Source organism: Octopus bimaculoides, chromosome 5 (genome assembly GCF_001194135.2).
Source record: "Octopus bimaculoides isolate UCB-OBI-ISO-001 chromosome 5, ASM119413v2, whole genome shotgun sequence".
NCBI lineage: Eukaryota > Metazoa > Mollusca > Cephalopoda > Octopoda > Octopodidae > Octopus > Octopus bimaculoides.
This window is the reverse complement of record NC_068985.1, coordinates 117951-131132: the sequence shown is the minus strand read 5'-3', so window position 1 is coordinate 131132 and position 13182 is coordinate 117951. Positions and strand designations below refer to the sequence as shown.

The window sequence follows — 13182 nt, the reverse complement described above, 5'->3', positions numbered from 1 at the left end:
ATATATATATATATATATATATATATATATATATATATATATACATTATATATATGTATGCCTGTATATATGTGAGATAATAGATTCATTTTAATACTTTCAGTATTAAAGTGGAACTATTAAAGTGAAAACATCTGACCTTACAATAGAGAGATGTTATTGTTTCACTTTTGACGCGTAATACTGAAATAGTGGAGAAGATGTGATATTGCTCTGGGCTCGCACTAGGCAAGAAGTCAAAAATGTTTTTGGTCTCTGACACTACACGGACCTTTTTACACTTGCCTTACGTAAGTAAGGCATGTAAGGCATGTGTAAAATTTGAATGAAATTGGTTGCGTAGTTCTCAAATTTTAGGGATCCACACAGACACACATACAGACAGACATACATTCTCATCTTTATATATATATACGAGCAACAGCAGCAGCAATAATGGACAGGTATACACAGAAACATAATGGAGTAATGGAGGGCCCCTTGAAGGCCAGACTAAATAACCACAAGTCCTCTTTGAGAATCCCAGAGTAAGCCATAAATAAGCTATATATGCTGATTAAAAGAAAAAGGAACGCCATACACAACTGACTGGAAGCTGCTGGAACAACCTGGGCCCTACCTCAACAGAAAGGAGATGGTGCAAATGTTGCTTGGCTGAAATGATAATGATCCTAAATATACATATATGATCTGGATGCCTTATTGAACTCATAAAGTGAAATTCTTAGATGACGCCCTTATATCAGAAAACTCATTTTAGAAACATGGTCAAAAAACAGGAGAAAAAAAGCACACACAAACTGCCCCCATTTTGGCCACAGCAAGAATTATTCAAAGGGAGGTAACTCTTCTTTCCTGCTTTTTTTTTTTTTTGCATATGGCTCATCTCAGACTAAAATATCCAATATGACCTTTCCTTTATTGAAAGAAGAATGTGATTTGAACAAGATTTGATGACCTCCCTCACTGGCTCGTCATGAAGAAAGTGTTATGCAGTTACTATTTTTTTTATAGCCTGCTTATTGTTTCTTTTGTGGAGAGAGCTGTAATTTTTGAAATATTGAGTCAATAAGGCATTGAACAACCAGTATTTATTAAATTAACTTTGGTCCATGAGAGTTTACAGCTTCAGCCTCCACAAATAATACTTTAGGTCTGATTTTTTCCAATCTCAACTGATTACTGTTTTATAATGTTCCTCTAGCTTTACTTTTAGGAAGTGGCTGGTCTCAACTTTACATTTACAGCTACAATTGCATGGAGCTGGATATACAGAGCTGTTGGTCATAATCTTTTCTGGTGGATGCTTTTGTTTGGGAAAATGTAATGCTACTCTTTAATACTGTCCGACTGCTGCATAAATCTCAGGTCTCAATTTATTTCTAACAAGTTTCTGATATAAGATGGCAAATATTCTTGATTATGATATCTTTGCTTTTAGAAATGATACCGAAGCTTGCAGGGTAGTTGGTATTCTGAATTTTTTCCATACTTTATCATCTTTTATTGTATCTGGATTATCACTTATGACTTTTGCTCAGTGTTCTGGGCTGTGGGCAAATCTTTTCTTTGTGCTGCATGATTAGTGGAAATAAACATTGTTGTCATTTGAAGGTAACTTGTGACTTAGAGAAGTTACGAAGCAATGTGACCTCTGTACAATATGACAGGGTGATTTCATCTACCAAGAATCTGCACCGTAGATGACATTGAGCTTTGACATCTCACTACTGGTTCTCTTGGAATACTGTCTTTGTGAATTTTGAGAAGATTGTATGTATGTGGTAACCTACTGTAATGTTGATTCAACTGTCTCAATTCATTCAATGTCAAATGATCTTTGTTCATTTTAAGGATTTATGATAGTTTCTTTCTTTTGGTCATCAGAGTCAGAATCATTCATTATTTTATAAATTGTCCTTAGTGAGTCTGGCTATTATTTGCATGTTTCAGCCTTTTCATCACCACAGATACTTTGCCTTTGTCTACTAGTAATATGATTATATCTGTATCACTTAGTAGTGTTGTCGTAGTTCCCTTTTTTTATCCCATTCAAGATGTTTGGTTTGAGAAACTTGCATGTCTTAATTTCCGTTTCAACTTCTCAACCTGAGTTTTAAGTATTTTCAAAGTAACCTCACAACTGGGACTACAGCATGCTAAGTATAGAAACCACTTGATGGCAATTGGAAAGTTGAAATCTTTGTTTAAACAAAGGTTTCAGCATAAATAGTGCATACTGATGGTGACAACTGTCTTCACATGTGGATGTTCAACCTCGATGTGTCTCATGTTACAAGCTTTCAACTTCTCACTTCATGTGTTTGGCTTTTCTTGAATCAATCTAATTACTGTTGGTGTAACATTCAGGTGTTGGATAAAAACAAATAAATAGCCTCTACTGGTCAACAAGCTGTGAAATATCTTTATTTTCCTTTATGCAGAGTGAGTAACAAGACGTATTTTCACCTGCTTCAAGTTCCACAGTTAAAGTCTTAAAAGTGTCCTTTTAGGTTTTCCTACTACATGCTCTGTAATACATAAATATTTATTATTTACTTCATCACATTGATAAGTGCACACACAGCTAAGTCCTTGATGGTGTACAACAAAAATAAATATAAGCTCTCTTCATGGGCAGAAGCATGACAGGGTACTTGTTCCTTGATGAGTGATCAATGAAGTGTATAAGTCAGGACAATTCTTCTTTATTTTTGAGACAGAGTTGGATGTGTTCACATCTGTTTCCAATTCTAGAATTAACTACTTTAACTTTTGTTAAGTTTTCTTAAAGGAAATTCAATAGATTTTCCAATGTAAATCATTTAAAAGCAAGTAGAATGATAAATGTATTTAAATTCTTAAATGTTATTCCCTGTTAACATAATATTAAACTACATTATATTATTAGACAGAAATAAAAATCTTAAATTGCTATTAAAACTATATGCATTCTAAAATCATATACTCTTTTATCCGTTATAATCTATTTGCAAAAGGAAATAACTACTTACGACATCATTTTGAAATATTCAATTAGTTCTTTTGCATTTTCTGCTGGAATTCCTCCATCCAGTTGTATAAAACGATTAAAAAAGAATTCAAAATCATTAAAAAGTATTCGACTTGGTCCACCTTCTGGGTCATCAGTTATGATATCACATATGTTCTTTAAAGCAGATTGGATATCCTGAAAGAGGTAAGTAAAATAATATGCTTTTACCAGTTTTAGTCATTATCTGCATTATGTTGGAGATTTGCCTTCAAAAGATTTAATTCTTTTAATCAATTAAATTGGTTTCAGTTCTTTGTTTGAAACTTGTTCTATAGATCTCATGAGAAATGAAAGATAGGAAGACAATTAGTTTTGTTTGATCCATGGTACCTTGTTTACATTACACTGATATGTATGCAGGTACAAATGTGTGCACGATAATCAATCCTTTGGCTATCACAGGTGTTATGTTCCAAAACCTCCCACAAAAATAATTAAAATCTAAAAAAATATAAATAACTATCGGCCACAGAAAGCTGTGATATAAATTGACATTTATTAACCAGAAAAATCCACAATATACTGGAGGCGCAATAGATGAACCACGATATACTGGGGATGCAATAGGTGAACCATGATGTACTGAGTGCACAATAGATGAACCGCAATATGGCGGGGGATTACTGTGTGTATGTTTGTATGTACATATGTGCATGCATGTGTGTGTATGTGTGCATACACGCATGTACATGTGTGTAGAAGCATGCATATGTTATGTGTGTGCACATGTGTATGAGTATGCATGTATATATATATATATATATATATATATATATGCAATGTATGTGCATGTGTACGTGTTCACAGGCATACATGTGTGTGCATGTGTATGTACATACATGTGTATGTATGTACATACATACATATTTATGTACGAAGTATTGATCAACATAAAGTAATTGAGAAATACATTTGTCTAAGGATGCAAGCAGTAGACTAGAACCTAGAATGACATGGTTGCAAAGCAGACTTCTTAACCACATGACTATGCCTGTAGTTATATTAGAGGAAATTTTAAGAAAGTCATCTATCAATAATTATATACAAAAATCTATTTAAGTAGATTCCCATGGAATGGTTTAGAATCAAAAGGTTTTACTAAAAACAAAACTAAAAGATTATAGAAAGAAAAACTAGCTATTGATGGGGAAATTTAAAAAGATTAAAAATTATTACATATCCAAAAGTATTTGGCTTGAGTTTTAAACATTCCTCTGCTAAAAATATATGTAAGAAAATGCAGCAACTTAAGACTAAGAAGTCAATGTACAGAAAATAAAAGATAAAATGGGGTCAACTAAACAATCCAGCAGAGTTTCACTTTAGATAAAAGCAAACAACAAATTCTTACAATAGAAATGGTTACAACTGCAATAACAAGAAATTCTCTCCAACTGAATATTCCATTTAAATTTCCAACATGAAGTATTTCATCCAGAAGTTCTTTTGGAAGGGACAGGGCTTCCCATTTTTCTTCAATTATATGTCGAGTGACATCAACATGACTAGAAAGCTGAAATATAATGATTTTAAAATAATTGTTTGTTTGTTTGTATGTACATACATACATACATACATACATACATACATACATACATTTATGAAACAAAAACAGAAATAGACAGGATTATCTTGTAGTCTTAGTCTTATTTTTATTTGTTATAGTTTATTTACAAGCTCTGGTTGCTTGTTTTAACCATTATTGTTAACTGTTTATTTGACTTATTTGACTATTTGGCAAATAAATAGGTTTTGATGCTTCAGGTTTAAAATAATTAGTAGTACCCTAGCTGTCTTTTAGTCTGTATAATTGCAAATACTAGCCTTTGACTTTTTTCTTTCAAATAAACTTGTAATCACCAACAGCATGCCACTGACCAAAGGCGGTTGTCGGGTATTTATTTATTGGATCTCAATACTCTTCACCCATGGAAAGAGCCAACAATGGTTTAAGTTTGATGGATAAAAATAGATAACCTAAGTCCTATCAAAAATGCTACATTGACCAAATTCCTTCCTTATTTTTCTTTTCTTTCTCCTTTTCTTTGGCAAATGGTTTGGCAAGTGGATTCTAGATATATTCAGTTGATCAATTGATCGATTGATAATATTGTACCATGAACACACTTAGACACATATATGAAACAGCTGCAAGCCTATAATAATGAATAAATGGGCATAACCCTCCATTTCTATCTATTATATGTATCACTCTGTAAAAGCATGCCACTGTAACTCGGTAAAGGAAGCATTGTCGTTGTCGTCATTTAACATCTGCTTTCCATGCTGGCATGAGTTGAACAGTTTGACTGGGGGCTGACAAGCCAGAAGGCTGCACACAAATTTGATTAGTGAGGGGCTTTGATTTCAAATTACCTGGAATACAATCACCACCATAACCATCATCTTACCTCTCTTTCCATGGATTTGATGGATTTTCTGACATATAAAAATGCTCTTTTTATTCCCAGTCCTTTCAATCATCTCTTACTAAAAACATGCAGAAATATGGTGTACCAATTCCAAAACACAGTATCCCCAAGGGAAGGACTGGGATCAAATGATTCAAATTGTGAATTTTGCCAAAGGAGACACTAAACATATTACTTTTCAATATCATAAGATTGAAATGGATACAAGTTGTCCCTTGCTTATTTTTTCACATGAATATTGAATGCCTTCCAAAAGAGAGAAGCAGCTGAATTTGAGATGAACTCCAATTATCTTTTTAACATTCAGGATTAGATGGAATTCGTTGCCCAGTTGAATGTTGAGGAATAGAAGAAGCAGCTTGCCTGTTAACTAAATAAACTCAATATGCAATTAAAGAGTACAAATAAAATAAAATACGCTGACGCCTTGGAAACTTTCTTAAGCAAATTGGAAAATTGAATCAGTGTAGAAATTTTACAATGTTTGAAAAACTGTTATCAATCCTCGTTGCTTAGAGGTGAAGGCGAATTCTTTTTCAGAATTTACAAATCATGAAATTTTGCAACATCTTGGCAGCTGTAGAAAATGACTTCAGTTAATACTTTCCTGAATTCAGTGATGACAAATTTGTTTAGTGGGAAATTAATTTAAATTGCAGTTCAAAATTTCTTGGTTATTGTCAAGATAAATTTCTGGAGCTGTTCATTTTTATTCAGATGCAAGTGACATAATCAATGAGAAATCAGTCACAGAATTTTTAGCCCATGATGTATGATTCCCAGCCAAAATTGGTAGAAAGAGCTACACATACATTACTTCCATTTTGTCAGCGTATCTTATTGAGTCAAGCTTTTCAATTATTTTACAAATGAAAACAGAGCAACAAAGTAAACAGGAAATTATAAAAAAAAAATAACCTGTGTAATGCCTTTTCAAGCACTCCTTCATGTATCCAATAACTGACAAAATGGACTAAACACAAGCACTTTCCTTGACCCTAACCTTTCCTTGACCCTAACCTTTTTATCCTACCACTGCACTGGAATTTTGTTTATTAAAGCACGCTTCAGTAACTTTTGTCTGTTAAGTAATTAGTTACAAATATAAAAGGGGGGAAGAAAAGAAACTTTCATCCATTCTAAAATCCATCAATATTTTCTATTACTATTAAATTTGTAAAACTACATTATACAAATAATTCAGTAAATGCATAGGTACTAATATAGCCCAACTCATGTCAGCATAGAAAACAGACATTAAATGGTGGTGGTGTTGAAAAATAAGAGTTTCAGTATTTCATGCATATTATTTAGTAAATCTACGTTTTGCTTCCATTTAAGATGACAACATTTACATAAATCTATCATAGAGTCTGTGACATAAAGGTAGAAACTATTTGTTATTGTTTCACCAAAACCAAAACTTTTACCTACTAAAAATAGAAAGCAGATCTTCCTAGAATCACACGAAAAGAGATGGTCACATTGGAAGCTGTAGTTTGAAATACATTGTCAGATAAAAACAACAAAACAGTCATGGCTGGAACTCCTTTGATTCTAAGGGCTACTCAACCAGTGTAAAACAGGCTAAACAACAATGTACTCAATACTTTGACCTAGCTAATGTGTAAGTATCAGGATGACCAAGTGGTTTAAAAACAAAACTCACAGTTTCTATGTCTTAGTCACAAAATAGTCAATATGAGCTCAATCTCTAAGACAAATCAACTCAGGTAACAGAATTTATATACTTCTAACAGCAAGGTATTCATGTACAAAAATTTACAGGTAATCTTGCTGTTAGCTTTTCCACAGTATCTTATGCCTTTACAATTCCCCTTTGGTATTAATTGATACATCTTACTGACCTTTTAATGTATGAATATTGATGATGAAATTTTCAATAATAATGAAAAAATACCAAATAGTACATATAATAATAAAAAATGATACCTGTTTATGAAAGATCTTCAAAATACCTATAGTTAAAGCTGAATCAGTTTTCTGTGTAGCCACTGGAATTTCATATCTTTCTTTCACGGGAGGTTCCTCTCCATTATAAAGAGCTACGAAATATCTAAAAGAGATTTTAAAAATTATACATCTTTAGATAAGAAGCAAAACAGTTTCTTATTTTTGTTTTTAACTTAGGTTTTGAATCTAGAACCATTTCAACTTCATGAAGACACACTCATGCAAGTTTCCAGATAAGCATGTGCCTAAGTAGTAATACTAAAAGAAAACTTGTAAGAAAATATGGATTATCAAGTAATCACTGTAAGTAATGTTGTCTAAAGACAGGAAGGTATAAGGCACCCAAGATATGCTGTTAATGACAGCTAATCAGGAACTAAAGTGGAAAGTTGCCAAAAGAATGTATAAGGTAATTATGTATTTCACTTCATCATTTATCATTGTGATTTTATTTTGTTGTATTTTCAGGAAAAGCAAGATTAATTTTTCCTGAATGAATTCATTGTAATACACAACACTAGCACTGCTCCACATTTCTGAGGATATCCTTGAAAAGAACCAGTACTCTGGTACTGAGGAAAAGGCATAGTTTTCCTTCTTGCAATAATCCTTGGGTGGTAAAGAGAAAGCAAGGAATAAATCTTAATAATATGGACATAACTGCAATTTTCTAATAATATATAATCTTCTATATTTTATTAGCAACTAGCAAGGCATCCCGGCGTTGCCAGGGTGTTATGACCTAAAGCTACATTATATTATTATATCAGCACAGGTGATATACAGGGAACTGGGTTACTGGTGTAATGGAAGTTAGTATTTGTTTAAAAGTGAAGTGGAGGAGGGTACAATTTGCATGGGTTTGCATGAAAGTGCTTTCTGTTCTTAAGAACAATCACAAACTATGTATTGTTTCATCATAAAAGGGAGTTAATATGATTTTTGCCCAGAAATCACGTTTTCAAAATTTTAACCCCCCTGCCCCATCCCCACCACAATTTCTGAATTTGTAACTTTTTTTTGAAATTTCTTTTTTTATCCACGAAGAAAAATACAGCGATTTTGAATCTGGGATATATTTTTTTTTTTTTAAAGTTTAATTTTTCTTAAAGAAGTATTCAATGCCCCTTCCCCCACCTCACCTACCCGCTTTCAAAAAGTTAAAACCTCCCAATGTTTCACTTCCATCTGATGTTTTACACATGTGTAGAATTGCACTGAAATAGCAGACGTAAAAAAATACCAGACCATCACCAGAAAGCCCAACATGTTAGAAACAACAGGTAAACAACATTTTTTCTGAAGAAACATTCCGCTAAGGTCAACTTTGCCTTTCATCCTTTCAAGGTCGATAAACTAAGTACCAGTGAAACACTGGAGTTGATGTAATTGACTTGTCCCCTCCCTCAAAATTCCAGGCCTTGTGCCTATAGTAGAAAGGATCATTTCTGAAGAAACTTTCATATTTTCCAAAAAGCTAAAAGTGAAAGATTGTGAGTTTGCAGTTTTTTGAAAGTGGTGAGACAGTGGGTGGATGTTTGGGAAGGAGATTTTAGTGTTTCTTTAAAAAAAGAAGAAAATTCTTAAAGATTCATACGCTGTTTTTTTTCTCCGTGGATTATCAAGAGAAAAATTTTGAAAAAAGTAAAAGTGAAGAAATTGGTATGAGGAGGGAGAAAATTAAAATATTGAGAATGTGTTCTTTGGATGAAATCCTACTCTTCTGTATTGAAAACATAGGAATCAGAAGAAATTTAGGAAAAAAATAAGGTGGGAGGAAGTGCAAGTATCACCTTGGACATGCTAGAAACAACAGGTAAAGGACAAAATTTCTGGGGAAACTTTCTTTTAAGCTTATATCAAAGATCAGTTTTTTTTAAATATGCTCATCACAAACAAATTACAGAATAGAAAAAGGTCATTTCAATCGGATTTGAGCTGTAATTTTGTGTTTGCACATAGCAATAAATAACATAATTCATACAGAAGTTTCATCTAGAATGTGTGTGTGTGTATGTGTGCGCGCCAAAGGAAGTTATTTTATGGCATACTTTTGTTTGAAGTAGCAAAGTTGTCAAGTTAATCATACGGTCAATCATATGATTGTTTGTTAATTTCCATAATTTTTTTTTTCTTTATGCTTTGAAAAGATCAGAAAGTGAAAGAGAGAAGAAAGTGAAAAGGAAACATTTGCTCTGAAGTGAGAGCAGAAAGTGAGAGAGACAGGAAAGGAAAGATGTATATACGTGTATATGAAATGGACATGTGTATGTGTGTGTGTGCATGTGCATGAGAGAGAGTGAGTGAAGGTGTGTGTTGTCATGTATGTATTTTTTTGCATGTATGTGTAAGTGGCACTTGCTTTCTCTCTCTCTCACACACACACACATTATCTTTCATATACATGTACATAAATACATATGCATACATTTGTTTTGTCAGTATGTGTGCATATGTGTGTGCGTGTGAGTGTGCATGTAAGAGAAAGTGATTATTTCCTCATAAAATATAGAGAAATGGATGTCTTTTAATGAAATTATTTTGGCTGTGGTTTATTTTAATACAATATTTATGTGTACATTTTCATAAATTTTTGTCTGAATAGAATTCTACGCATGTGTGAAACATTAGACAAAAGTGAAACATTAGAAGCAAATGGAAATATTGCCCAAAAATGACCTTAAAATTGTGTGACCTGACCTCGTTTCCAAGGTTATTTTAGTAGTTAGAAATGAGTTGTTGTGTCAAAAACATAGGTTATTTGGTAGCCTTTATATTGGGTCATCCCATAAATAATGTCTTTTGATACTTCTTTTATTTTTCAAAATTAAGATAAACAAAGTTGTTTTTTAATCTAAAATATACTCTCCTTCGTTTTCTACAATATACTTGCCTAACCAAATCCTATTTCTGTTTCTCAGGGGTGTGCATGTGCCTGCATCAGCAGAGACTCTTAAAGCTTTATATTAGTTAATTTTTCAACCTTAAATATTTAAAGTTGCAGAGATGTCAGACAACTAGTTACATTAGTGTTGACCACCACATTCTAGGCCAGAAAGACAACTGGTTGTAAATATCAACTTTTTCCTCATTGAAGAACATTCCAGCCAACAGAGGCTCTTGAAATTTTGACTCTTACAGGAACCCATGAAATACATTCCATGTCTCAGAGAATTCCTAAATACAAATTATTATAGAATTCTCTTCATCTTTCCTTTTCATAAAGTTAAATTGTGTAAGAGATTAAACAAAGCATAAAACTGTGTTTGAAATGTTTAGAAATGATAAATTTTCAGAAGCGACAAAGAAGGTTTAAGAAAGTTGTCTTAACCAAGACCTTATTTAGATCAAATTCTTCTATAATTTCCCATTAAGAAGTATCAAGAAGTTTCCTTATTACTTTCTGGAATATTCCATGAATGTATAAAAAAATTACAAATATAAAATGTCTCAAAAATGCATTTGCATATAATTAACCTGTTTATCACTGATTGTAATGGAATTCTTAACAACCTCTCACAAAATCCTAGGGATTTGTGGGAGCTCCAATTGGAAAATGCTGGATATCAGAGTTTGAGTTAAACAGACACAGGGAAACAAGATAATCTGGACTACAAAATAATGAGGTTGGATAATCTCTCTGCAAGATATAGATTCAGGTGAATAGATAAGTGATGAATACGTTGAGTAGTAGTAGTAGTAGTAGACACATTTATAAAAGTATAACTGGAAGTTGCAACAAGACAACCTGCTGCAAGCCACAGACAAGATCTGTTGTAGAAGCAAGGATCAGACCATATTGAAGATAACTTAAGAATGGAATGGTAAAGTTACAGACGCTAAGAGACAGGTATGGAAAGACTGGAAGAAAACAATATCAGGTTAACAGAAGAAAGACTAGGTTTCAAGTTTGTAGCAAAGTTGTAAGTCAAAGGTTTAAAAATGTTCTGCTATGAGAAAATCAGAAACATGAATTGTTCCATATTGCAAGTTTATATGTCAGTTTGAATGAAGACATCAATATAAAAAAAGTGTGTACAGAATGACATTGGAATACTGAAGCTGAGAAGAAAGGGGCTTAGAATTGTTAAGTTACTGAATAAAAAGGCCTGGAAGAAAGTGGGGAAAAGAAGTAGCTATTGAAGTTATGACCATAAATGAGTCTGAGCAAAGAAAGCAACTGGACTATGAAGGATAATTAGAGGATCGTTAAATTAACTGGTGAAGTAGCAGATATGTTAGTGAAGGAAATACAAGATATCTGACATAATGGTATCAACCATTAACTGCGACAAGAACAAAGGGAATGCCATCACAAAAAGCAGCAGCCAGAGATATCAAAGTGATGAACTGAGTTATAAATGAAACAAAAAGGTTATTCCATAACTGATTAGAAAGAGAATTAACCTAAAAGAGATAGAGTTTGTGTTTGTATCAGAGCAAAGTACTACTGAAGCCCTCTGTCAAGCGAAACATCTGGAGAAGTGATGATGACAATGACAATAATGTTGATGATGATGACGATGATGATGATGACAATGATGATGATGACAATGATGCTTGTAATTTACATGTAATTATAATTCAACTTTAAAACAGTTTTTCAGATTGTTAGCAATGATTATGTTGGTAAATATTCATTCCCTAACTGCCCAAACCGTCACAGTCCCATAAAAGAGTATATCAAATATGAATGACAAAAATTAAAACTCACGAAGTTGACCATCCTAGTATGTCTTTGGGTTGGGTACGAATTGCAGCTTTAGTGAATTCTTTCATAATGTCAGGTAAGTCAAGAGGTATTTTAATTTGTTCTGAACAGTAGTAAGGTTCATCATTATTTGAAACAGGCATAGTTATCAATACTTCTGGAAAAAAAAAATTATTTTATTCTGTAAAATTTTGTAAATTTTTTTATGAATTTGTATTTTATAATTCATTACTTTTAAAAAGCTATTAATTTTCTAATATTAATTTTTTTTTATAATTTTATCTCTTATTTCTGTAAAATATATTCTTAAACTACTTATATTCATTTATTACTTACTTTGAATATATTTTTATTGAAAATATGATTGTGTTCAAGATATATATGACTACATTGACAATATTTCCAAATTTCCTTACAAGTTCTTCACTAAACACATTTAAGCATAAATGAAATTTCTTTGGCATTTCCTTCTCTCCAAAAACATACAGCATTTCCATTGACCCCATCATTTTACTATGTATGTATGATGTGTATTTCAAAATAATGAAGATCCTTCAATCATTTCAGCTCCAGCTTTCTCTCAGTTTCTTATTCTAGTTCTACTATTGGCATTTCTAATGGATGCATGTAAAAACAAATGAGCAGAAGGAAAACCATGTAAGTTGAGTATAATAATAGCGATAGGTAAAGAAAGCCTTACGTAAGGTTTTCTTTACCTATCGCTATTATTATACCACCATATACATTAATATACCCACTAATCACTTCTCCTACATCTCTCACACCACAAACTCTTAACATACTCCTCAACATTCTGAAGAGATCTGCCAAACCATTGGCCAGATTGAAACGTGCGTAAATGACTATTACATAACATCCACAATGACTCACTACATAACCCCAACCTCCACAATGACTCATTACATAACCTCCACATAATAAAACAACGGTTAACTAGCCCAACAGAATTGCTTCTTCTTGTATTTGTCGCTCCATTCTCCACATAAATA

General features: G+C 32.6%; 1 protein-coding gene across 2 annotated transcripts in view; it reads right to left on the bottom strand.

The window, feature by feature from the left end:
• Positions 1–13182, bottom strand: part of LOC106873775 (ropporin-1-like protein) — a 36044-nt gene that overhangs the window by 3248 nt on the left and 19614 nt on the right. For both annotated transcript variants that reach the window (XM_014921282.2, XM_014921280.2), the window contains exons 2-5: positions 12176–12329; positions 7441–7564; positions 4407–4568; positions 3015–3190 (exon numbers count right to left, since the gene is read on the bottom strand). In XM_014921282.2, the coding sequence (XP_014776768.1) occupies positions 3015–3190; positions 4407–4568; positions 7441–7564; positions 12176–12315 (602 nt within the window). In that variant the 5' untranslated portion in view covers positions 12316–12329. The remainder of the gene's footprint in view (positions 1–3014; positions 3191–4406; positions 4569–7440; positions 7565–12175; positions 12330–13182) is intronic.